This window comes from Strix aluco, chromosome 4, assembly GCF_031877795.1.
Source record: "Strix aluco isolate bStrAlu1 chromosome 4, bStrAlu1.hap1, whole genome shotgun sequence".
NCBI lineage: Eukaryota > Metazoa > Chordata > Aves > Strigiformes > Strigidae > Strix > Strix aluco.
The window spans coordinates 122,673,765-122,700,873 of NC_133934.1; the positions used below are offsets into that span (position 1 = coordinate 122,673,765).

At 46.6% G+C, this 27,109-nt stretch overlaps 2 protein-coding genes across 3 annotated transcripts in view; one reads left to right on the forward strand and one right to left on the reverse strand.

The window, feature by feature from the left end:
- Positions 1–26,576, reverse strand: part of C4H14orf39 (chromosome 4 C14orf39 homolog) — a 46,520-nt gene extending 19,944 nt beyond the window's left edge. The window contains exons 1-5 of the mRNA XM_074821611.1: positions 26,553–26,576; positions 10,411–10,467; positions 10,031–10,087; positions 6,817–6,943; positions 1,343–1,432 (exon numbers count right to left, since the gene is read on the reverse strand). Of these exons, the coding sequence (XP_074677712.1) occupies positions 1,343–1,432; positions 6,817–6,943; positions 10,031–10,087; positions 10,411–10,459 (323 nt within the window). The 5' untranslated portion in view covers positions 10,460–10,467; positions 26,553–26,576. The remainder of the gene's footprint in view (positions 1–1,342; positions 1,433–6,816; positions 6,944–10,030; positions 10,088–10,410; positions 10,468–26,552) is intronic.
- Positions 22,596–25,363, forward strand: SIX6 (SIX homeobox 6). Of its 2 annotated transcripts, none has more exons than XM_074820915.1 (2): positions 22,596–23,356; positions 24,560–25,363. In XM_074820915.1, exons 1-2 carry the CDS (start codon positions 22,785–22,787, stop codon positions 24,726–24,728), a joined length of 741 nt encoding a protein of 246 aa, XP_074677016.1. In that variant the 5' UTR covers positions 22,596–22,784; the 3' UTR covers positions 24,729–25,363. The 2 variants fall into 2 exon arrangements, with proteins under 2 accessions (XP_074677016.1, XP_074677017.1); XM_074820916.1 differs by having other exon boundaries at positions 24,199–24,723.
- Positions 26,577–27,109: the final 533 nt, after the last annotated feature.

The following is a 27,109-nucleotide window of genomic DNA, read 5'->3' on the forward strand; positions in this document are numbered from 1 at the left end:
GTCAGCTCAAATTAGTGAAAACCAAAATGGCTTAATCATATACTCATAGAAAGCCAATTTAGCCTTATTTTTCACCAAATATAGAGCTCTGAACAGGAAGAAGACAGATAAGCTACTAACTGAGTTAATTAAAGGCTATCAGGCACGCTATTTGTGCTGTCTTGGACAACTGGCAAAAAGAACACTTTCAAAAGAATCAAAGCCAACATTTTAAATCACCTAAAGTTACACTCTAAATTGGTATTTAGATATCTAGATGGGCCTGCCATGATTTTTTCACCATAGGGCTAACCAACCTCTTCCCCTTCGCAAACGGATCAGTAAAGGTAAGCAGCCTCTCTAAAATGAAGATCAGTTCTACCTAAGTGTTAAATAGAACTTCAGAGGATTAACTTGACACACTGCATTTTGAACATTTCAGTGAAAATCTTCATGGACTGTTTTTTATTCCGTTGAATGTAGGCAGCTACATTGCACAACCACTCATTTCTTTAAAATGCAGAATCTAACTAATGAAAATGAAACAACTGAAATGTCACTTACTGAACAGAATTGAATTTGCAATTAATACTCACTAGAATCTTACCTGCAACTGGTCTTAAAATGGTTTTAGACGAGGCTTTCCTGAGCCATTCATACTGTTTTTCAGGGTCTAATGTTGAATTTGTATGCTTTGTGGTTACTTTGAACCGTATACACAACAGTATACAAAAACTTGATTTGTATATTCTAATAATCGTATGCAATTCATAAAGAAAATCATAAATTTATCTGAATGCTTCTAAATGTTATCTTACTTAGTCCATATATGAATTTAAAGGCTTAGGTTCAATTAGATGATGCTTCTGAAAAAAACATAAAACCTGTGTATTTTCAAAAAAGTCTCCCCAAACCTGAATATCTGAAACTACTGAAATCACAGTATACTTGAAGATGTGTCATAATAATGGCCAAAAAAACATTCGTAGATAAAACTTATGTATTCTCTCTTAAATATGCTCTGATAATTCGTATTTCTGCCAAAGCTGAAACATTCATTGCCTTTATTTCTTGGGCTTTTCTTGAAATTGTAGGCAACAGAACAATGTTCTGAAAAATTATAATAGGCATTTGGGAAGCAATTGTATTTGAAGAAGTCATATTTTATCCTATTCCATTGGTAACTACAAAATAACATGACCTCATAATAATGTAAAACAAAAATTCTTTTAATTACTCACTTATATTATCCTGAAAAGTTTACAACAACTTTTTGATGCAGACTGCACTACCTTTGCAGATCAGTTTAGACAGGTTACTAGGTACTACTGCCAGAAACCTCATCTCACTTGGTGATAGATACCTCTCATTTTCTATAGCTTCTTGTAAAGCTTCAACTTCGTTTTTCAAATATTCTTCATGCTTATTAAGAATTACATAGGTGGGCTTCCAGCTGTGGAGAAAGTAAGGAAAAAAAAAATTAAAAGCATATAAGTAGTCTTTCCTAATAAAAAGGCATTCAGAAATGAAGACATCAAGTTACTTTAGCTAGCTTACTACAACAAATAATTTACTTAATGTTTTGAAAGTCAAACATAAACAGGTTTAGTATAGAAAGCTTTTACATGCATACATTTATTTTCTTAAGATTTTAAAGCTGCAAATTCAAGAATATACATATATAGGATTAACAAACATTATAAAGCACTTCTTAAGGAATCGAGTGAGCTTCACAAATTTTTGGAGCCTAAGACTAAGCAATTAGGCATCTAAATTCACATATTAGGCACTCAGAACAGCACCATCAGTAAATCCTTTAGATATGTATGATTTTCTTGGAGGTGTACACAGTTTCAGTCTCATCAATGCCACCAGCACCTGTCTCATACCTAAACGCACGTAGCAGTGACAAACTCAGAATTTCCTCCACTTGCCAAGCAAGTCCTGCTCAGAAAACAGCCAGAAAGAGATTGCTGTCTTTCAGTACAATAACCCAGACACTGGGAGCACTGACCTGGCAGTCTGAAGTCACAGGTCTAAATACTACCTCTTACTGACTACATCGGACCTCACATTCTGCCCCTACAGGAACACACCAGCTAATAGTTAATAATAAAATAATGGCAGATGAGAACTGAACTTCAGTTGCTGTCAGGTAACATTCTTTTCCACCTCTAAGTCATCACCCACATACATTTTCATATTACATGCAGTTGGTATCTGGCTATATAGAATGTCCGATGTCCACACTGTTAAATGCACACATTCCAGAAATCTGTCTCCTGACAAGAGGTGCTGAGCAGCTCGTACCCAGCTCATAACTGGATTCCTCTAGAGCAAACTGATGGGTCCACATTCTGTGATGCTTAGCCTGGATCTCCTCTCATGTGGCTCCCCTACAGCTCTGAAACACAATTAATCCATTCTTTGTTGTTCTCATTTCAGGAGCCTCCTATAATGTAAGAGCTATGATGCAGCCCACCAGAGTTAATTTCTTGCAGCAGGATGCTGTAGATTGAACTGAAAGCACAGCTACTTCAGGAAATACAGGAAGGACTTAGAACTAGTAAACTAATAGTACTTTCTCAACATCCAGGTATTCCTTGGATGTGGGAACTCTATAAAAACAGGCAGACAAATTTTCTGATTCAAGTGAAATTCAGATGTGACCTTTAGAAAGAAAGCATCCTGCCTGAAAAATGATGGTGTAAGGAGCCATCCAGGCCTGGAGGTCTCCCACCCTCTCAGCTGAGGTAACAGCTATCAGAAAAGACATTTTCACAGAAACTGGTAGCTGAACACATGGCAGGACGTTGCTCAGTTAAAGATGGTAAGAAACAAATTCAGAAACTTCTGGTGCATGGAGCCTCCAAACAGTAATACCTTAATAAGGCTTAACAGACACCAACGTTGTGAGGTGAGGGAAAGAACAGAAAAATTACTGAAGTCTACTGAGCTAAATAGGTGGACGTGCTACTGACAAACACTGCTCATTCAGAGAGAAAAACCTCTGTAATGACAGGTTGTCAACAGGCAACTTCTGAGATGATGGGAGCTGAGGTTCAGATGATGTCCAAACCATCTGAACAGAGTGGGCTAGGGTAGGACAGAGATCCTATTTTCAATGAAAAAAATCACATACTCCCTCCAAGGGAACCTTCTATAGAAAAAATTAGCATACCTTCTCTCTAGTCAGGGCTTAAAGTGATCAATAAATTCAACTTTTGTCCAGAATAAAAGGTACCCTAAGGCAACACAGACACCTACAATGAAGTTTGAGTGGAACTATCTGTCCTAGGAGATGTACACACAAAACCCAATTTTAGGAACACATACACGGATATTATCAAAGGTAAACACTGAAGAAATAGAAGAAGGAAAAATCCGTAAGGACTGAAGAAACTAAGTGAATCTGGAACAGCAGAGATACAGTTACATTTAAAGAATTACATCAGCGAGGAGGAGGGGAGAAATGGCAATACAGAACAAGGCTGCAATTGAACAAGGCAAGTAATTCATTACTGGACAGGTGAGAGCAACTGAGGATGTACAGTTCACTTCGTCCTATGTATTCATGAGTAGGGTAAGCAAAGGGCACTTTTGGATGTGAGTATGCCCCATGGTTCAAAAATGAAGAGTTTGTAGCATGCAGTTACATGAAGTATGAATGTGCATTTGGACAATCACTCCAAAGGTGGAATAAAATAAAGGCTTTAGTAACAGTTAACTTAATGCAATTTCCATCAAGGAAATAAATAAAGAACAAAGACCTGACAATTAATTTGCTGAACTGAAGTCCAATAACCTTGAACAAAAAATAATGTACTCCAGGTGGTGAGACAACACAACATATAATCAACATTTATAACAGCAGTAAAGTTTGTCAACAAAAAAGCTGAATGAGAAATTGCAGCATCCATTCAAGAAATTTAGCACTATTGGCACAAATTCTTTGACACCACTGGTGATTAAAACTGTAATTACAAAATGCTACTTCACCATATCTATTGCAAATTCAGCAGAAATCTGAATTTTTAAAGGGTTGTATTTTTAAAAAAGTAGAAACCAACATACTTATATACTTATATAAAAATGTACTGGCACACAAACACTGTGATCTTCTCAGAAAACTCCATGCCTTTCTTTGGAGGAAGGAAAACAAGCAATGAAAAACTCATAGAGCTTTTATTATTCAAAGTACAAACTATGCTGTGCGTTACATTTTGTGTTCACATCTATTCTGTGGACATGCAAAAAACGCATAGTACAAGAATACTGTTTTGTAAACACACAAGGTATACGGGATTCAAATAGCTCCTCTACTAGTTTGCTAAATGCATCACTGCTTCACAGAGGTTCTTGGTAGCTATCACATTTATTTGTACTTCCTTTCATCAGCTAGGCTATAAAAAAATCTTTATCCACACTAATCTGAAAGCAATAAAAATACCCTGTAGTTTAACTAGTAGGACAAGACAACAATTTCTTTTCCAAATTGGCAACATTCTGAGTTCATCTGGCTTTTTTTTTTTTTATTTCCATGAAATCTCATCATCCTTAAACCCAAATTTAAAAAATAGTAAGAGAAACAATAATATTGGAATAGGTTCCACCAGCAGCATTTCACCATTGCTTATTGTTCTGAGATCAACATTTCTAGTTTGAATCATTCAAGTAACTAAGTATTAGAAAAATGTCATCACTTGTCTAAAAATATATATTTCATTTTGTGCCTTCAGTTCTTTGTTAGAGAGATCAGTATGGATTTATTTAGAAAACAGTAGTATCTTAACACACTTGTCTCATATATCATATTTTCTGTAGACTTGTTGAATATAACAATCCCGTATTTTGTTCCAAGTCTTCAAACATACTTCAATATACTTATGATGTCTAGTAATCCAGACAAAAAGTTGTTTCTTTGAGAGCTCTATTGAGCATTACTGGCAATTAATCAACTATGAGGGTGATTGTGACTCCAAAGCAATATTTGAATTTACAAAATCAACATTAGAATCATGTCCAGTGTATATGGAGAATCAACTAGAATAAATTTTAGAAGTTTAAGATGATTCTACTATGTAAGTGCTCTAATTGTCTGATCTTATAGCTAGGGCTTGTTTATTGCAGTTTTCAGTATGTTGTTAAATGACATTTTCAATAATTTAAGACACAAAGTCTCTACTCTTCTGCAAGCATTGTCCTTCTGTGAATACATGTATTCATTAATGAGTCACTTCTCATTTTCAGTCTCTTTACACTAATGCCATTAATTATTCTTTGTAGGGCCTGAGCCAAAACCCATGGAATTCAATGATTAAAATTTAGATCAGATCCTGAGTTCTACCCTTAATTATTTATTTATTTATTTATTTGCATTATTTAACAGTTTGTGACTTGTAAACAGATGTGCAACTTCAAAAGATATCTAAGAAAGTCATGTGAGTGGTTTCAGAAACTTAGGAAAGTGTTTATTTTATACTGCATTAGAGGCAAGAATTTAAGGTAAAAGAAAATCGGAATTTTCTTGTCAAGGTCAAATCTTTTCCTAACTCTTTTTATGATAAAGCTACAAATCAGCATGGTAAGGCAATTGATTTAAACAGCTAACCACTACACCCACTTCATTCACTAATTATTCCATTCTTCTGTTTCCAGAAAGTTCAAAATAAACCTAGAAATGACCCTAATGCTATCTTTACTTCTCTCTTTATTCTTAGAAACACCCATATTCTCCATTCGCACCCTAAAAAAAAAAAAATTCAAATATATGTTATAGACATTTTTAGTCCAGTACTTATCTTTAGGTATAGAATTTCAAGAAAACAAAATGGATAGAATTTGCTAACAAATCATCACTTCAACTGCCAAGGAACTAGACAGGTTGTGGAGAGATGAACGCTGCACAGAAAAGACAGGATTATATTATCTGGGCCAAACTCTCTGTATTGCCAATACAGATTTGCCTTTTTAGCTACCCTTGCAGCCACCTGAAATTTTGATTTTTAAAAATTAGATATTCCATGTCAGCAAGGGAAAACTCCTTATAGCCCAATTCTTGCTTGAGAAACTTTCAATTACTAAGATCCAAAAGTGACCTGCATTTAAAACTTCCACTAATAATCTGATAAAAAAAATTTCTGTGAAGAAAACTGTGAACTGCAGCCCACTGCATTCATCAAAACAGTGTGCCTAGAAGAACAATTTTGCACTCTGCAGTAAAAATTATACCAAAATCTGCTAGTAGAAGTATACACATATCTGTATGTAGAGACAGCTATGACACATCTTAGGAGAGAACGTACAGAACAAAAAGTAATGTCAAAAATGTTGTGAACAAAGAACAGAAAGATGCTTCAATTTCAGGAAGCCAAATTCAGAATTAAACAAAGAACATAATGAAGCCTTATTGTCACTGATAGTTATTAATTTTTAGTTAAAAAAATAACTTTTTTTAAGCAGTATTCTTAATAATGTTCAAATTTGACAGAACTCAGATGCATCCGAATAGAGAAAAAATGTTTCTGTTAACTTATTACTTGAATACTTTAGCATGCTGCAAAGACAGTACCTGTGATCTCTGAAAACTGTTGATTCTAATAGAAAACTAAACCAAACTTAAGTGTAGTCTGTTTCTCTATAATTTACTTTTTCAGGGGATGGGTAATACTGCAATTTTTGTACCTGATGATTTGCAGCTTGAAAAAAATAGAAGAATACTGAAGTTTTCTTTAACATCACTCCTTTCAGAACACATACGTACATACTTTTACACTACTTCCTCACTGACTTTCTTAATGCCACCATAACTCAAAGTTCAGGCTATATTATACTTACGCATTAGAGCTCTCCTTACTACTCTCATTTTGCTTGTGCAAATCAGCAATTGCATCAATGCTGTTATTTATATTTTCCTGCAACCTGGCGATTTCATTCTTTTTTTCTGTGATTTTTACAGTATACACTGAAATAAAAAATAAATTTAAAAGTAAGCATATGTATTTTCAACATAACCAGGAAACAAAAGGTCTACATTCAGAACGATTAAATATTTCTTCCAAAATACTTAATCTCGATAGTGCCAGACAGCCTGCAATTAAGCAAAGGAACAACAAAATGAGTCAAAAATTTAGGGAGTTTCAGCTGTGTGGCAAGTACCTTAATTATCATCTAATATTGTGAGATTAACTTCAGAAGAAAAAAATTCTTTGTGCTGTTTCTGCATTCCAGTCTATGTAAAACTGAAGTAACTTAGTGGTAGAAAGCAAAGCACTCTTTAACAGTTAGAGCTGACTTCTTTTTTTTTGCAGTCCATAGTGTCTGCAGATACTAGAAATACACAGATACAAGGAAACCAGAGTGTAAGCCACTTTGCCCTCAGTAATGCTTGCAACTGGGGAGACTGATTGAAGTACAAAAGTTGCTTGAGATAAAGGTCTCTTTTAAACATTTGTTTTCTTTTAGAAAAGTCCAGAAACACAATTTTTTTTTAATGGAAAAGTTGACTACAAGAAGGGAAAAATAAAAACATCACTAAAGTTATATAAGCAAATTATTACTAGAAACAGAAACAAACAAATCAAAATAAAAAGGGAATTTACTCAAGATGGGAATGTGTAATGTATGATAAATTAATACATGAGACAGAGGTTAATTAAAGCACATTATAACAACAAATTCTCAAGCAGTATGGTATTTGCATAGATTCTTAAGGCAGATTCTTAATTCTGCCTTTTCTAACAGCAGACAGCTGATATATTTTCTGAATAAGTGGTTAGTAGAAAATCCATATTGTTGAACATGATCACTGTTCTCTTTCACGAGTAAAGGCTGAGAGAGCTTTTGCGCGTGCTCATGTTGCAATACAATGAGCACAACTAGGTACACATTTTTTCCTCTGTGCTCTTCGCTTCTTATTTTTTCATACGAGGTTTCAGACTTATTAGTGCCAAATTATCCCTTGCCATCTCTGCTTCCCTGATGTGCTGTATGCCAAAGTTGGTGGCCCTAAACAGAAGTCAGTCACAGACATCCTGCCCTTCTCATATACTTAACCGGGAAGGGCATCTTAGTTATGCGACATGCGTCTTGAGTTGTTTGAATTACTGCTTTAGAACTTCAGGTCATCCTGAAGTTTGGGTCTGGCTTTGCAGTACTTGCTCTGTATTCACTTTCAAGGCCAGCTGCATTTATACCAGAAAAAAAACACCTCTCAGAGAGAAACATCAGTCAGTGAAAAGGAAAAGATACTCAATGTATTTTAGTATCTTGAGTTATCCTGAATATCTTCAATAGCTTAATATTTTCAATATCTTAAGTCAGTAACTTGCCTTTACTTATCATGAAGCATAACTATTGGACAACTGACATATGCTTTATTTCTGTACAAAGAACAGGTGTATTTGGAAGTATCCTGCAGATGACATTTTGCGATTTACCAAGATATAATGTAACTGGTTTAACAAAATATCTATTACATAAGCAAAGCTATACACTTGACATTTCATTTAGTATTTTCTATAGATCAGCACTTCTGTGACAAGTGTGAGTTGTTCTCACCCTTTGTTTTCACAAGGACCTTGTGGATGAGAATCATCTCACCCAACTTTACAATCCAGGCATCTACTTCAGAATTGCGCACCCATGGCGACAGCTACCCTCAGTGGACACAAGCAGACATTTTTAAAGCTTACCTTATCTAACCTACTTTAAACCCTTTCTTCAGGACAAGACAAATCACACCCTAAAAGTGCCTATTTCCCTCCACTGGTTATAAAGGGACTGTAGCCAAAAAGCCTGATGAATCTCACACTAAAAGTCCAAGGCTGAGTGCTACAACTCTTCCTCTGCCAAGTAATAAAGAGATGAAATTAATTCAGCAGAACTATTTCTGGGTAAGTTTTTGAAGGATTTAACCCAAACTTCTAAAAGTCTGAGCATTGGTTGTGAGTTCACACATATTTAGATAACTCTGAACTGAAGACACAAAGAACTATGCCGTGTTACTACACAGCCTCTGGATTTTCCCTACAGGCATGCTCATCTACTGTAAGCCTGCCTAAATGTTAAGAAAAACCTCAGCTCTAAGGTTCAGTTATGTGACTGAAGAGTTAAAACAGAATTCTAGGTGTAACGGATTTAGTGTTACAGATGTTTTAATGTTTAAGATGCTTCAACTTAATATAGATAAACTTCTTAATGAGTAAGCACTTGCTTGGACATATCAGTCAAGATTATCAGAGATGTTGCCATCAAGAGGAACACCAATTAGACCAGAATTCTCTCATTATTTCTCCTGAATGTTATGAGCTTCAATATCTACCTATGAAGTACCAGTGATGAGCACAGATGTCCTCAGATTGTCTAAAGACTAGTTTCTCTACCACGACTACTCTCATGAGTGATTCCACACAGCAGCATGGGAAAAAAAAAAAAAAAAAAAAAAAAAGAGTCCAGACCTCAGTCCATAATATTATGCTGTCTGTAAGTCCTGGGGGGAAAGAATTTGACGTGGAGCAAGACTTTCTCATTGGCTTTACTGTTTTGTACTTCAAATAAAATTACCAGCTGTTTGATTGCAAAAAAGAAGAACCAGACTTGAGTAGGTAGTAGCAACTGAGAGAACTTTCATTATTTTAAGAAAACAGAAAGAGAGAAGAAGCAGTGAGGCAGAGGTCCAAATCTGGAAAGAACAAAAACATGAAGAAAGGGAGGCAAGTGGCAGATGTATTGAGCAAGCACAGCTGAACCAAAGAACTGCCAGTGACTGTGAGGAGCTACAGAGTAAGAGCAGGAAATGGCGCAGCATGAAACTGGCTGTCCATGAGACAGCTGAACAGTGTTAGCTGAAAGTCGCAAGGAAAAGCAAAGTCTGCTAAGGAGAATGAACAAGTATTGATGGCAAAAGAGGAGGCAGGGTGAGAGCAGGACATGGGACAGCTTGCATTCTAAGGCTTGCTTCCGCCCCTGAAACACAGAACATGTACCAGAAGTAATGAAACAAAAGCAGCATGTTCAATGTCTAATAAACTGATAATTTATCATTACTCACGATTTATCTGTTGTTTCACATGTTCCTTAGCATAAGAAGTTTGTTCTAGCTGGAAAACTAAGAAGAAAATAAACACTTTTTCATATATATATACAAATACATATGAGTTGAGCTGTGAAACAAATGTGTGTTGTGCAGCATTAATTGCACACTGATTAACAAAGATTTTAACAAAATATCTAAATAGCTGTTTTACTAATTAAATAGCTGTTAGCACCCCTCTCTGTAACCTCACAGCTAACAAAACATTATGTAGGCAAACATCAAAACCTTAATATTATAAATTTATTTGAAGTTACTGTAACTGTTTAAAGCAGAAAACATCACTGTATGTACTGCATTAGCAATTGTTAATTTAAAGATATTGTATAATGACCTACCAAACTTGAGCAGAAGTTCATCTAGGTTACTCAAAAGCCTGTCACTCATTGTGTAAACTACAAAAGAAAAATGCAATTCAATGATTTACACAGTCAAAAGCTTTATTGATACAATAAACAAGTCAAAAATGCAGGACAATACCATATATTTTAAGATAAAAGGGATAAAAGAAAAAGTTTTCACTGCATTTGATTTAGTATCTAAACCACTTTAGTGGAACCAAATTTCTCACTGATAGCAGTAATGGACTCACTGAAAAGTCTGAACCATGGTTAGGAAAAAGGACGTGTATCATTTAGGTAAAGCTTTGTTCCTGGAGCAGTTCTGTCTTTGAGAGGCTTATTGGTCTTAGACGGCATGAAGAATGCTAGGAAAGATGTTCACGTACAAAATGTGTAGCCTCTACTCCAGCTGGTTTACTAAGCCTATCGACTGCAATGCTGGTAATGGAAAAGCTACTTATCCATTCTGTACACTCCTCCCGTAGTAATTGCAAAGTACATTTAGATCAGAAGATATATGCATAAGTGTGATTAAAGACAGAACTCTTACACAATGGAAAACAGACTATTACAAATTCATTCTTCTGTTTGTATAGTGCTGCTACATGCAGAAATTCAGTTACGGATTTTTAAACAGTTTCAGAGTCATGCAGTCTTCTAAAAAGGATGCCATCACCATTTTATCAGAACGTACTGAATACAGCTAGTTAGCTCAGATATACTTAACATTAAGCAAAGTTATCCGGTGCTTAACTGTCCCAATGGCTTCCCCGTACCCTTAGTACCGTGTAAAAAGCAAAGCCACAACAAATTGGAGATGAGGATGAGATCCTAATCCAGGATCAAATGGAATAGAAAACAACCGCAGAATTGAACTAAAGTGGCATTAAGGCTATGTGATGTAGCACTGAGGCTGTGGAAACGGGAGGGGTTGGGGGGAGCATTTAAAATGCTGGATGTTTGACAGAAATGAATTTGTCTAACAGTTAAGTGAGGATCAGAACACCTAATCCAAGTGACTGGATTAGTACAGGCTGTGATAAAAACTCTGAGAAAGAGATAATAGTTTTACTAAATGTATTTAAAAGCTTGGAACCCTGGTTCCCAGTGTCTGGAAACACTTAATATAACAAACAAAACACTTCTTGAAAATACTAAGAAATACTACCTCAAGCCACGGGTCCATGCAGAATATTTTTGCTTTTACACAATGTGAAAGAAAATACTAAGTAATTCCTTTGGATGCAAAAACTAGTTTGGATCATATGTTAAAAATCTGTTCTCTAGAAACAGTTTAACAATGTTTGTTAGTTGTTTCCCTGACAGTTCCCATAAAAGCTGCACGACAATGAGGTGTACACAGAAGGTACACAGATGAATGCAAAATAAAAAGCACAAACATTAAACAGCGAAGAATTTATATTCACTGGTTTATAAATCACCAACAGAGCAGACTGTACAGCTGTGTATTATTAAGATACATGTTCTTCTATCATCTAGTCACTAAGACAGTTACAATTAATTTTAACTTTTGAATGCTTTTGTAGGAGAGAGAAACAGAACTAAAGTGAGTGTTTATTTTTTCTGTAATTTTATAATACAATTTATGAAAAGGGTAAGATTTCAGAAAATGGCAGTACTTCTGAAAGATTGCATCTGTAAAATACCTCCTATTCTGGATAGCGTTAAAATGAAGTAACATAGCTGCAAATGACAAACGCTATTCTGTGTTGCAAATTACGAGGATACACGTGCCACTAGTAGAAAGAGCTGAGAGAGTCAATTGCACTGGTAATCTATAGGATGCTTGTAACAGATTTTAAAGACAGTAGTTAACACCAGCCTGAAACAAAAGACATCTAAATGTTGGCCAATTGATGTCTTCCAGGATATGACTGTCGTAAAGACTGATTCTTGGTCTACTGGAGAAAAGTAACATGGAACCATTAGCCAATTTTGGATAACAAATTCAGAGGATGTTCTCATATGGGACTGTTATTTTTGTTAAAGAGAAATACGTAATACACAGCAACAGGTAAAACAACTTAAAACTGCATATATTATTTCTAATGGTGCTATTCAGAATGCTGCCAGAAGCAAAATCTTTTATGCATCTTGCATTTTTGTACCGCATTAACGTAATTATATGGAATTCAATTGCGGCAATAAAGATTCGTGTATTACAAGATTGCATTGAGTGCAGAAACCACAAACTGCCTGATGGAGTCTCTCGCCATTATCATAACGCTAACACTAATGGCACCTCTCATAGCAGAAGTACAGCAGTAGCTTCATACCTCATCTGGCAACGGCCATTTCTAGGCTCTTCATTAAAAAGTGAAAAATACCTATAACCTATGACGTAAATTTCTTCCTTAAAATCGAACGCTCAATCCTACCCATTGTCAGCTGTGCAACAGTGTTAATTTCTGTTGGCTTTCTAGAAATTATTTTCATTCCAGCAGGGCTCCTTTTTTGAGAGCACGCCATATTTCTCCTGTGCTATTCAAGTGACTGGTTATTCGATTCTTCCTGAAATTTAGTAGAGTTCACATTTCTAGACTAACTTTTTACCTCTGTTTAAAAAAGAAAAAAAAAAAAAAAGTGTCTCTCATTGTGCTGTTTATGCTCCTCTGCCCATCTTCTGCAATACCGTTTTAAGAACCCTGTGAGGAGGCTTGAACTCTGCATTCAAAGTGAGGACATGCCATCTTTTTCGAAACCCGCTGATATTTTCAGTGTTTCTAACATCATCCACACCCTTTCCTGACTGGTGACAACTCTAGTTATTATATCTGAGTTAACGTAATTGTAGGGCTCTTCGTTTATAAAGTCCCCGTTTCTAACACCTGTGTTTTAAGCGCATTGCCACCGTGCCTTCCTTATTAGCTACCGACATGTCTGTCAAGTCCTCAGAAAGTCAAACATCTACTGGATTGCCACATTTTACTTAGTCGAGCACACACCAAACGAAAGGCTATTGCTGCAGATTATTCCCTAAATTCCTGGAATTAGAAAATCAAACCAATTTTTATCAAAATGGTAGGGGAAAAAACCCATCGTGCGGGATACCACAGGGGCTGCGGGTGAGCGCCACAAAATGGCGGCGCAAGAAAAGGGGAGCGAGTCCCTCCCGGCGGAGAGGGGTGACGCGGCCGCGGCGGCCAGGTGGCCCCTCTGCATTTTGGGGGGCCATCAGCGCTGGGAAAGCGACCAGGACGTGGTGGCCCTGCACCGTCTGAGGCGCTGCCAGGAGGGGAAGGGGCGAGGAGAGCTATGACAGCCACCCAGCGCCTCATCCAGGGCCGTCAGGGGGAGGGGGCCGGAGCATGGCCACCGCCCCGCTCCCTCAGCTCCTCGCCGCCGTCTCGGAGGGGAACAGGGGCGGCCCAGAGCAGGCGCCAACCTACCCCGGGAGGAGCCCCGCACCCCGGCGAAGGGCCCGCATCAGCCCCCGCGGGCGCCGAGCACCGTCTCGCCGCTCTCCCTCACCGCCGGCCGCGCCCCAAGCCGCAGTGAGGCGGGAAAACGGCCGGGGACCCCCCGCGGCCTTGGGGGGCGGAGGGCCGAGGCGGCGGGGAGGCGGCAGGAGGGCGCGAGGCCGGGCTGGAGCAGCAGCTTCCTGCGGGGCGGAACGGGCAGCTCAGCCCCGTCACATGAGGGTGTCACCTCCCCGCCGCCCGCCTCGCCGGGGGTGAGGGTGGCAGCTGCCGGCACGTCGGGCTTTCCGCTGGGAAACCTGGAGCAGCCTCACCCCGCCGCTGAAGGGGCTGAGGCCATTTTGCGAGGAGGTCAAACAAGCAGCGCCCGGCGGGGTCCGCCTCCCTCCCGCTCTCTCGGGGGCATATCAGCGGGGTGCGTGTTTCCCCAAAACCCACCCGTTTGCCTTAACAGTAAGAGTTATAAGGGAAAGACCAACATTTCCGAGGGCTTCGGGGCGGAGGGCCGAGCCAGCGGCGCCGGCCGTGGGCGAAAAGCGATGAGGATGCTCCATCTACCGGGGAGAGCGCGCAGGCGGGCGGGAGCCGGGCGGCCGCCGGCGAGAGGAGGCAGCGCCGCAGAAACGGGGCATCTCTTCCAAAGAAACGTGCTGGGTGGTTAAACACACACACACACACACACACACACACACGCCGGGATGTAACACAGAAAGAACAGGCTGCAGCGTGTAACTTGCTTTATCCACCCTCCAGGTCCCACGCGTGTTGCTGACCCGGCTGGGGTGGGGGGGCGCAGGTGGAGCGATTGCATAAAGCTTTCTCCCTCCGTACCTCCAGTCTCAAGGGGCGGCCCAGCCCTCTGACAGTTTAAAAACGCGTTAAAGTGTCACACTTCACATCCTGGAACAGCGCTTTACATTGCAGGTGCTGGGGAATGTCATCAGCCCCGGCAGCTCCGATGCGCGCAGCCGCCTCGCGGCTCGCCTCGGCACAAGTTGCGCTAACTAAATCGTGTGACTTTATTTATTCATTGATGTGCAGCATTACAAGGCAAAAATGCATAGCCCGGTCAACGGAAGAAACTAGAACATGGCACTTGCCTCCAAACTGCGGTGGCAACGGGGCCTTTTTTTCCTCCCTATTGAGATGACTGAGGCAGAGGATGGATTTAAGATTATCGATAAACAAAGGGAAAAAAATGAGATGGGGAGGGGGCACAGAGTGAAGGGGAAAAAAACAGACATCAGCATGGCTGATGAAAGAAGAGAGGACAGGGAAAATAGAAACAGGACGGAAGAGACGAATAGAAAACTCTTTCTGCCAGCCACAGCACCGGGTGTCGGTCAGATGCGATGCTGCTTTCAATTCAACCAACAAGAAATGCAACTTCCAAGAGAAATAGCTGACCTACCTGGCTCCAGGTCAGAGATGAAGGAGAGGAAAGAAAAGAGAGAGAGACAAGTGGAGACCGGCATGTTCGTTTGGAAGCCACATGTGTGCGGCCTCTGGGCTGTGCTCCCGGCTGGTGGCGGGGCCCGTCCTCCCCTGCGGAACCTCCGCGTTGCCCCGCCGCCCCCCGCGCTGCCCCCGCCGCCCACCTTCTCTCCCGGTGGGCGAGAGCCCCCTCCCTGCCCAGCTGCCCAGGGACATGTTCATTCCTAGATGCCCCTGGGGCCTCCGCAATTGCTGCTTTGCAACCCGCCTTCCCAAATCTTAAATAAAACCCAAGGAGAAATCGCTTCAAAGCGTTGTCCTGCCGTAAGCAATTCTCTTAAAGACACCCCCCCACACACCCCCACAAAATTCTAGAAATAGGAGTTTAATGGCAGAGTGGCAGATAACTTCAGTGATGCTCATTAACACCTCCCGGTGTTCGGGTAATTTAGGCAGCGATGTCAAGGGAGGCTGAGGTTCCCACAGACCCAGGGACCCGAGCTCACCCGGAAGGTTGTCAGTCATTTCAACAGGCTTTGGATAAAGCCAGCGGGGACTTCCCGGTTAATTCCCTCTAAGGACTGTCAAGAGCTGGTCCCCACTGGGGCTTTTCAGGGCCCGGGAGCAACTTTAACCTATCGATTTATTATAAGGACTCCCGACCTGAGGTTATCGCTGTGGTACCCACCAAAAAACGGTTTCTGAAGCTGCAGAAAAGAGGGGTTTGTGTCCCGCTGGTTCCGCCTTGTTTGTTTTACCTTGCTTCCCAACAGCATCCCTCTAAAAAAAAAAAAACAAACAAACAAACAAACAAAAAAAAACCCCCACACCAAACAAAAAAAAAACCCAACCCAACCCCAAAGTCATAAATAACTACTTCCACTACCGTCCGGCAAGCAGGAAGAACTCTTTCACAGTATCATCTCTAATAAATGGTGAATGGGTTGCACTGCTGTGAAAAGAGATATGGTCATTTCAGGGCTCAGAAAGGGCTCCCAAACCCGCTCCCCGCCGCTGACAGACCCCCGGGGCCCGCGGCTCCGTTAGCGGAGAGCCCCGACGCTTCCTCTCTGTGGGTTCCGCTTTCTCCATCCCCTCTCCCCCAGTTTTGGAGGGGTCCCCTCAGCCCTCCGCTCGCCGCCTCCTCCAGCTGATAGAGAGGGCAAAGAAACCCGGGACCTTTCCCCCAGAGAGGACAGGGGACCCAGTGTCCCCAGTGCCCTCAGCCGCCCCTATGGTCGAGTTTGGGAAGATCTTTGGGTCACCCCCGCCGCATCCCCCCGGAGAGAGCAGGGAAGGGTTGTTGCCTTGTGCTCCCTGAGGCTCCCCCCCCCCGCCCCCCCCGGCTGTCCTCCCGCAGAGGGAGAGGGGGCCGGTGCCTAAACTCGTACAGGGGGGAATAGGGCTTCCTGCAGTGTTTTGGGGACACAGCGGGGGAGCGATCATGGCTGGAGAGCGACAGGGACAGGATAAACATGTCCCAAACAAGTGTCTTTCTTCTCAACCTGAGTAACTAGCTCAGAAAGCAAACGAGCAGGTAACGCGGAGAGGCTGAAGTACTGGCCCTTAAAACCCGGCAAGGTTCAGGGACCTCCTACCTCTTATCTTTCACAAAAAAAAAAAAAAAAAAAAAAAAAAAAGAGGCATGGCAATTTCAAGGGGCAAGGGATGGACGATTCCCGTCCTCATGCGGCTCCTCTGGGATAAACTTGCTCCTTGAAGCAGCACCGGAGCCCAGGGAGATGCCCACAGCGGTGGCCCCAATCCTGTTTCCAAGCCCGGAGTGGTGCCCGGGAGCTGGACCAGGAGCTGGGTGTGATGCTGCTGACTCCCACAGGGCACCCAGAACTGCGGAGGGGCTCCCCCACAAGAGAAGAGGGACCCCAACGCCCGAACAGCCTTCATCGGCCGCGAGCAGCCTCCAGGAAGGGCTGGAGTCCAGCTCAGCGCCAGTGCCCAGACCAGTCGTGACACAGTATTTCTCCCGGACTCAGCCCCAGAAGCATTTAAACACTAAACTATCTCAGGGTACCTAATCCTGGCTCTTCACCCTTCCCCAAACATGCAGATTGTCCCCATTCCTGCTTTCTGATAAATAAGTGGTTTCGCGTCAGCCCTCGTCCCCGTCCTGGGACGATATGTAAGGGTTGAAGGATTTTTTTTTTTCCATTTCCATAGACACGAAATAGTTTTCCATACGATTTCTGCTCTCAGATCCCCAACTCCCACGGGAAGGGAGCCGCAAGCACTCCTTTTCCCAAAGGACCACTTCCTATGGAAAAAAAAAATTATTTTTTTTTAATAAAAAGGACTTAACGGGGAAAAAAACCCCCAACACCTAAATGGTAAAACCTTCCAGATTTATTTGAATACTTTGGTATTTTGTTTGATTGTTTTTGTTGGAATTTTCCGGGAAAACCCTGATGAAAATCGGGAATTTTAAGCAGAGTGAAGATTTTATATAAACACACCTCAGTTTAAAAGGAGATTTGTTGCTGTGTGTATTCACCTGCAGGCAAAGGTGGCAGCCGAACAAATCCCGACGGACTGGGGACTTTAAAACCAAGCCTATAGCTACACTCTAAAGAAAGTTAAAGATAAATCTTGGGCGGTAGATCCTTTCTGCCTGCAGCCCTGGCCTTGATCAGGGCCCTGTACAAGGAAGGTCTTCCCTTTGCAGTCTCAAAATAATTCAGGTTTTTTGAGTTTTCGGTGCTTCTTTATTCTAACGTCAAATATACCAGCATGGTCGGATACTTCGTATTACAGGTAACCTAAATAATACGTTTAAGGACAAAGATTTAATGAATATTTGGGTCTGAGAGCGGAAAGTAGGTGAACACCTCTGTTGGTCCGGCAGCATTTTAGGGACTCTTCGGTGCTTTCGACGGTTATCAGTGATTTAGGTGAGGATCCAGCCTGCACACTCTCCTTATTAAGCAGAATATAGCTTTAAACATAATTCTTTCTTTTTAGGAAGAAATGGAGCAATTGACAGCTGCTATTTCAACGGTTATGGCACTTCTAAAAATAAAAGGCAAGCACGCGAAAGACATCGAAACGCGGGTCGTTTCCCTACCAAGCATCCCCCACCACATCACCCCGAGCTTGAGGTCCTCCCTCCACCGAAGCTCCGGGGTGGCTCGGTGGAAAGCGCTCCCGAAAGTCCCGCACCCGGTCCCGGGAGGGGCTGACATTGCCAGTAACCTTTTCTATAAGCGACAGCGGGCACTGTCCCCCGCCTGAGCATCCCTCCTCCTCCTCCTCTTCCTCCTCCTCCGGCTGCATGGGATGAGCTGGGGGGGCCGGGGTGAGGACAGGGAGCCGCGCCGCTCCCCGGTACCCGCTCCAGCACTGCCCGACCCGGAGCTCTCCCCGGCACCAGGCCGGGTCCTGCCGCGACGGATCCAAGGCCGAAAATTCCCGTCTGATTCCCAGGTCCCCCCCGAGGGACTCCATGCGCTCCGGCTCTCTCGGCCAGGGCTCGGTTAGCATCACTCAATGAACTCCCCCATCTCCGGCAATCCTACCCAGACCTTTAAAGTGGGGCTTCTCGTTCCCGGCGGTATTTTTTTAATCTAATTCTTAACACCAATCAAAGGTTTAAAAAAAAAATGTATTCACACCTCTGCTGCGGTTGGAAACTCCGTCTAGATAAATAATCCCCAGGGACTGAGATTCTGGGACCCAGAATAACTGCGGGTGACTGCTGATTTGAAGGTGTACAGACACGCATATTTTGGGGAGGATAGCGTATTTTTGCTTCTGCTCGGGGGGAGGATGCCCTGTCCGTAGGCCAGAGAGCACACCGTGTCGGTGCAGGCCGTCGGGCCGGTATGGATTGCTGGCAGTGATTTTGATTAATCTTTTTAAAAGTGCTGTTTTATCCCTCGTTCTCCAGTGGGGTCATTTCTGCAGGGATAACGCCTCAGTCTACCTTAGCAAGGGTCAGAGCCGTGACCTAAATTAAGGTAGCTATCATTGCTGGCTATTAATGTCCCTATTATACGGGGGGGAAAAGAAGATAAAGGGGGCAAAAAAAAAAAAAAAAAAGCAGAAACGAAGCGGACACGCCGCATCGCACACCCAGGCTCGCAGACAGCTCTAATGAACGGGGGCCGAGCCAGGAGCCTGGGCACTCCAGGACCCTGTGCTTTCCCGGAGAGCCCATCCTGGCCGCGCCACCGGGTCCCCCGGGGGTGGGGGGTCCATCCTGGGGGTCCCGGTCGTGTTGCGGAGACAAAGCCCGGCCCGGCCCGGCCGTAAAGCTCCCCCGGAGCGGCGGGGCGGGGGGAAAGCTCCGGGGTCTCGGCCACGAATAAAGGTCCCGAGGAGGTGGGAAAGGGACGGAGACACCCCCTTGGAGCTGATGTCTCCCTGGGCGTGGTGACACAGGGCAAGGAGCCCCCAGGTCCTTCCCCAGCCAGGGACAAGCCGGTTCCCCCCGGACTATGCCAAACAGAGACCCCAGCGTTCACAGCTGGAGAGGACGCAGAGCTGCTGGGGCTGGGCTGGTTTTCCCCGGCGGGTCACCCTTTAAATGGTTAACACAAGGTTCCCGGGTCCATTTCGGTGTTGCCTTTTCTTTCTCTTCCTCTCCCCTCCCAGCAGAGCTGCCAGAATCTCCCCATCCGGGCCGTTTTCTGGGGAACAAAGGCTGGGGACCTGGGGGACAGCCCCTCGCCCCTGCGAGCTGCTCTCGCTGCTCTTAATGAGGATTCATTTCTTTAGCCTACAGTCCTGGCTTTCATTATGGAGCCTGTCTCGCTCTGTTCATGGTCATTAGGCTGCAGCCCAGTAACTCCCTCGCCAGATCATGTGCATGCTTTAAAAAAAAAAAAAAAAAAAAGAAAAAAAAAAAAAAAAAGGAAAACCTACAGTAATATTAGTAATCATCATCACCATCCTATGGCCGGTCTAAATTAGCTACCCATTAACACAGGCTTTCTGCCCGCTTGCCCCTCTCAAAGCAGAGGTTTTTCTCCATCAGCCCCTGTCCCGGGATGTTCTGGGGGGCTGCTGGCCGCCCCCCGAGCGGGGGCTCCGGCGGGGCAGCCGCTCCCCTGCCCGCAGGGACGCGCCCCGCGCCGCAGAGGTCGCCGCCTTCTCACCCCCTCGCTCGGGCAGCCCGATGCTCATACTGAGGAGGTTTGGGTTGGGGTTTTTTTCTGTCTGTCCGAAGTGGTGATTTGGGATCTTTCACTGAGCTGCTCATATTCCCGTTTTTCCCTGGCGGAGAGGAAAGGGCTGGAAGGGGACCCTCCCTCAGCAATATTTATAGATGATATTTTCCCCTTCTCTGATTTTTTTCTTCCCCCTTTTTTTCCCCTAAGCGGGTCGGCAAATCAAACCTGGGTCTGTAAAGTGAAGCCGAAGAGTTTTCCCTTTTATTTTTTAAGTTTCTGTGGAGTGTCTCTGAACTCGTGAGTTTTGCCTGGGCTTTTATGTCTCCCCAGCTCTGTCGGGTTTTATGAAAATGAGCAGTATTGAAAGCTTTTCCATCCCGCTAGCTGTGAGCCTCACATAAATGATGTAAATGGCTCGAAGGGTTTTTTTCAAGTGAACTGTGTAGATCTGTGAAAATAATATCAGGGTTTTCCGTCAGAATGAGCTTAGCACTGTACTGAGGCGTACCATAATCTGACCCGACACCTCCGACCATCTGCGCTATCTATCTGCCTTCTGATTTACCAAATCTTCACAAGCAAAAGACAAATTGTACTTGATACTAAAGAAAAGACGGCGAGCCCCGGTCCGGCTCCATTTCTGCCGAGAAATGATTGGAGAAAATGTAAATCTGTTTAATTTTGGTCTACGGGCAACTAGCAAAGGAGCTTGCTTAAAGAAGGGAAGAAAGGAAAACAAAAAACAGTAAGAAAAAATAAAACAAAGAAGAATAGAGAAGGGGGAAAGAGACAATAACAAGATATCAAATTAAGAAGGGATTTCTTTGACAAGCGTTCTAGAAAAAAAAAAAAATGCAAAGAGCAGAGGAGAGAACATATTGAGTTTAATTCAAAATATATGCTGCCTTTCCGAGCATGGTCCCTAATGTTCCCGGGAAGAAATTGCCACTGAGCAGCTAGCTGTAGAATAAAGAGTGAATTTCTGATTGTTATTTCCACCACCCCCCCCTTCTCTCCAGAAAACAAATCGTGTCCTCACAGCTCAGAAAGTGTTTTCATCTCTGCCCCAAGACGGCTGGAGGCTCCCCCGCTCCTCCGAAGGGGCGGCCGGGCGCTCACCTCGGGGCGCGGGGGGGCGGAAAAACCTCGGGGAATGATTACTACTGGGTGATCAATATTTCAAAAGATTCCTGAAATCTGCTTTAAGTCGCTGTCCTGACCTACAAATGACTTCTCACTCCCCGCGACTATTCTCGGCGTCTATTCAGGACCATTCAGCCGAAAACAATAAGGTTTAAAATGTTAAATAAATAGATATATAGATAGATATAGCTTTATTTGGTCGGAGAAGGGCGCTGGGCTCTTTGCAGATAATTCCTTGTCTTAACAGAGATGGGAAGTAATCTTGAGGGGAAGGGGGGGAGTTTTTCCCTAAATCTCGGCTCTCCTTGCGGTCCTCCCGCTGCATCCATTGTCACCGACACTCCCAGCATCACTGTCACGGGGATGCAGCCGGTTTTAATCTGATCTCTCAGCTCTGCCTTATCCCCCGCTCCCAACCCGGGCGCTCCGAGCTCCGTGCGGGCCGCACCGGGCCGGACCCCACAGCTTTACCGGGGAGGGGGTGTGTGGCGGGGTCCCGGCTATCCCATCGCGGGGGCCGCTCCCTCCAACTTTCCGGCAGCAAACGGCGGCGGGTACCGGGTGTTCCCCACTTCTCCGCCTTGCCCCTGCCCGCAGCGGGGCGGCGGCCCCCGGGGAGCGGAGCGGGCCGGGCCGGGGAGCCCGGGGAGCGGGGCGGGGAGCCGGGGCGGGGGGGGGGGGGGGGAGCCGGGGCGGGGAGGTGCCGCGGACCGGCGGTGCGGGGCCTTCCGCCTTGATTGGCAGCGGCTGACAGTGAGTGGCAGCCCCGCCATGGAAACCCGGGAGCCAATCTGCCGAGCCCGGCAGCAAATCAGCCGCTCCCGCAGCAGCGCGGCGGCGGCGCGGAGCTGGGCTTGTGCTTTTTCTTTTTTCCTTTTTTTTTTTTTCACCCCCCACCCCTTTTTTATTTTTTAAATTTTTTTTTCCTTTTTTTTTTCCCCTTCCCTCCCTCCCTCCCCCCACGCCCGCCCTCCTCCCTGCTCCATCCTCCTCCGCCTCGCCCCTGCCCACCGCCCCCAGTCGCCGGAGCCGCCGAGCGCTCCCCATCGCCTCTCCGCCCTCCGCCGGCCCTCCCGCGGCTGCTCCGCCGGCGCCGGAGGAGGCAGAAGCGGAGCGAGGGGCGGTCGCCCGGGGCCGCTGCCCGCTTCCCCGCCGCGGGGCTGTGCGCGGCGGCGGCGGGCATCGCCGGGGGTGCGCGGAGCGCGGAGCGGAGCCCGGCGCCGCCTCCATGTTCCAGCTGCCCATCCTCAATTTCAGTCCGCAGCAGGTGGCCGGGGTCTGCGAGACCCTGGAGGAGAGCGGGGACATCGAGCGCCTGGGGCGCTTCCTCTGGTCCCTGCCCGTGGCCCCCGCGGCCTGCGAGGCCCTCAACAAGAACGAGTCGGTGCTGAGAGCCCGGGCCATCGTGGCCTTCCACACCGGGAACTACCGGGAGCTCTACCACATCCTGGAGAACCACAAGTTCACCAAGGAGTCCCACGCCAAGCTGCAAGCCCTCTGGCTGGAAGCGCACTACCAGGAGGCAGAGAAGCTGCGGGGCCGACCCCTGGGGCCGGTGGACAAGTACCGGGTGAGGAAGAAGTTCCCTCTGCCCCGCACCATCTGGGACGGCGAGCAGAAGACACATTGCTTCAAGGAGCGGACGAGGCATTTGCTGCGGGAGTGGTACCTGCAGGACCCTTACCCCAACCCCAGCAAAAAGCGGGAACTGGCACAGGCCACGGGACTTACCCCCACGCAAGTGGGCAACTGGTTCAAAAACCGCAGGCAAAGGGACAGGGCAGCAGCCGCTAAGAACAGGTAAGGTGCTGCCCGCCCCGTCGGAGCACAGGGCCCCCCCTTAGGGAGGCTTCGCCCCCACCCGCCGAGGCCGGGGGGCCGGGGGGGCCGGTGCGAGGCTGCCGGCGGAGGCACCAGCCCCGCCTCGGGGGCCGGGGAAAGCAGCCGGGAAGTGTCTCCCCGGGAAATGCAGCGAGATAACGTGGGGGCAGCGGGAAAACCCTCCGTCTTTTTTACTTAGTTATTTGGAAGAGGGGAGGGAGTGTGTGTGTGTGTGTGTGTGTGTCCCCGGCTCCCCCTTGGCCGCTCCTGGGGGAAGAGGGAGGGAGGGAGACCCCCGGGCACGGCGGCTGGCGGAGCTGCGCGGCCGCGGCAGGGCCTGGCGGCAGAAGGGCCGTGAAACGTGCGCAGGGAGAAACCCCCCGTCGAAGTTTTGCCCGGACGTACAGATACCTATTTTATATATGTCCATCCGGAGCAGAGCCGGCAGTGACCCTCCGCGGGCCCTGCTCCTTTACCGCCTTGCCCCACACCTCCGCCGGCGCCGGCCAGGAACGTTTCTTGGGATAATTTTCTTCTTTTTCTTCATTTTTTTATTTTTCTTCTCTTTTTTTTTTTTTTTTTCTTTTAATCTTAAAGAACAAAATCGCGGCTCTAAATGCGCCGTGTTACCCCCACACTAGCGGCACAAGCCGACGCCCCGGGAGCCGGGGAAGGGAGCAGAGTCCCCCCGTTATCTCCTTCTCCAGGAGCCCGGGGATGGTGGTGGGGGGGTGGTGTCCACCCGTGACCACGCAGCCCCGCGGGCCGCTGCGCCCAGCCGGGCGGCCGCACGTCGGGGGAGGGGGTGCTGTCAGCCGCAGCCCCCCTCCATCGGGCGAGGGAGAAGATTTACGGCCTGCCGGAGGGGAACCGCCGCCCGGGAGATGCTGCGGGGAATTACCGACCCCTCGGATGAGGCCCGGTTCGGGGAGAGGCTGCGGAAGGCGGGACGGGGGGGGGGGACGACACAGCCGCAGGACAGGCTGACCCTGGGGTGGGCACCCAGTTTCTCAGGCAGAGCCGCCCGACTGGGATGACTGGTGTGAGCTGGAGGTGGGAGCAGCGGCGCGGGTGTGCCTGTCGGTGTTGCCCCCGGGGAGGGGGGGAAGCGGGGGGCTGTCGGCGGGTCCCCGGGGCGCGGGGGGCGGGCGGTGATGCTGTGTGTGCCGGTTCCCCTTGCAGGCTACAGCAGCAGGTCCTCACGCAGGGCTCGGTGCGCTCGCTGCAAGCGGAGGAGGAGAGCGGCGGGGAGGCGGTGGGGGCCGCCTCCAGCCCCGCAGCCAGCCTCTCCAGCAAAGCGGCCACCTCCGCCATCTCCATCACATCCAGCGACAGTGAATGTGACATCTGACACCACCGCCGTGACAATCCGGGGGGAGCGGGAGGTCCGGCTAACCGCCGCCTGCCTGCCTGCCGACACGGCCGGAGCAGCGGGGCTTGCAATGGCCCGGCCGCGGTCGCCAAAGCCGGGGGACGGGGCTCTCCCCGGCCACACGCCGCCAGCCCGCGCCTCCATCCCAGCCCCGCAGCAGACTGCATTAAAAAACGTGATAAAACTCGTTGTCGCCTTTATTTCGAAAGATTTGCAGAATTGATGCCTAAAAAAAAAAAAAAAATTAAAGCCCGCAAAACACTAAAAAAAAAAAAAACACACAACAAAAACAAACCATCAAAAAACCCGAATGCCAAGTTGCAAAATGTCTGAGCGCCTGCCCTTATTCCGCGGGGGTGTTTCATGTTGAAAAGACGCTGTTCTTTTGGTTGGGTTTTGCTTTACTTTAAAGGGTTTTTTTATATATATATATATATAATGTTTATTTACTTATTTAAGGGATTGCTATGGTAGATTTTTTCTATTATTATTATTATTAATAATTATTATTATTTTTGGCTTGTTCTCTATGTGCACAGGTGACTTGTAGAGCATGTGCAGGACGAAACTGTATGAAGCAGCCTAAAATCATAATAAAATATTTGGTGAACGACCCTCTCATCTGCTTTGAAATGACAGTGTCGGTCTCAAGCCCGCCAGTTTACGCAGAGCAGATCTCCGAGGCCACGGGTATTTCAGCATCAGCTCGGCAGGATCTGAAATAACCGGGTCCCCGGGCCCGGGGGTGATGTCTTTGCTCCCGGGGGGAGCCGGGATGAGGTGAGGGGAGCGGGTCCGGGGCTGGCGGAGGATGTGGGTGCCCGGGGACGGAAATCCGGAGGACAATTTTCGGACAGGGACGAGGAAAAATGAAAAAAAAAAAAAAAAAAAAGGAGAGGAATGGTTGGGGACAGCCCAGCCGGGGAAGCCAAGCTTCCTCCCTCACCTGGCAAATGCAAGGAGTAGATGGGTATTAACAGCCGTCCGTGCGCGGGAAGGGCCGGAACGGGGGCGAAATCCCCCCAATCCCAGCCCCTGCGATGTGCCAGGGACTGACCCCCCCACCCGCCTCCCTCGCGTTGTTTTGCGGCGGTTTTGCTGGAGGAGACCAAACGCCAGGTCCAAGGAGCGCGCTAAGCTTTTTCCCCCAGCAGAAGGATTTTATATTATACAATTTGACATTGATCTTTAAATCGCCTGAGCTGTGCTTTTTTTGTCTGCTCGGTCTCATCGCCTCGACTTCCCTGTCCTCCGAGAGATGCCTCCCCGGTAAGCTGATTGCTCGGCTCGTTTTGTTGAGCCGCCGAAGCCCGGCCCGGGGGGACCCGGGCAGAGCCGACCCGCTGCGGCTGCCGGCACCGCCCCGGCCCCCCCCCCGGCCCCGGCGGCCCTACGGAGCCGGCCGGGGGGGCTCGGCGGCCGTGTCAGCTCCGCGATGGATTCATTCAGCCGTGCCGCCTTCTAGCGCGGGGTATACTCCCGTCTCGGCAGTGGCTTTTCCCCCTCTGCCTAAATCCGCGTTTAAAGCTTGTTGGCACCGCCGATGTCTAAACCCGCGTTTCACCCCCCATGCATGAACCTTGGTTTTCCTCACAGACCATCCCAGGGACGGGGCAGGCAGCAGGTATTTATCAGCTGTTTTTTAAAGCCCGTTTACAAGCAGCTATTTCCTTGGCGGGGTGTAATTTAGGGCGTCGGGGGGAGGGAAATAAGCCGTGTTTTGCGAGTGCGGGAGCGGCCGGAGGGCAGCGGTGGGGAGCGGGGGCAGCGCGGGGGTTTCCAGCTCCCTTTGGGGGTACTTACCCGAGGGGGGGGGCTCGGAGCGCGTCTTGCACCCCAACCCTGCGCCGGGTTTGTTGCCTCTTAAACCCCACCGGGTTTATCCCCGGCAGAGCCGTGCAAGAGGAGCCCGGCTTTGCAGCTCAAACCACAAACGAGGTGGGGGGGGTTGCCTTGGTTTTGGTGGTGGGTTCGTTGGCGGGCAGTGCTTCCCACCCACGAGTTTTTTGGGGGAGCAAAAGCGGTTGTTCGCCCTCAAAACGGAATCTGCTGAAACACACCGTGTTCTGTCTTTCCTTCCCCGGGAGTCGGTGAGGCGGGTTGCGATTTCTCTATCGGCTTCTGCGGGCAGAGTAGTAGCGCTTGTTGTGGGGAATTAAAGCTTTCGAAAAGACATATAGAGAGGTGGAGAATTATATGAACATACGCGCGCGGCCTCTGACAAGGTGGGATTTCTTTTTAACTAAAAAACCTGGAATTTGGACAATAGGCAGCGGCGTGAACATTATATATTTCTACAAAGCGTTTAAGCGGTATGAGGACACTGTCTCTCCCGAGTGGGCCATGGAGGGACCCTCCCG

Bases quoted from the DNA above. Each gene is read 5' to 3' on its own strand.
- SIX6 (XM_074820915.1), top strand. From the start codon at position 22,785: ATGTTCCAGCTGCCCATCCTCAATTTCAGTCCGCAGCAGGTGGCCGGG. The intron at 23,357-24,559 runs GTAAGGTGCTGC...TTCCCCTTGCAG, and splicing joins GCAGCAGCCGCTAAGAACAG to GCTACAGCAGCAGGTCCTCA.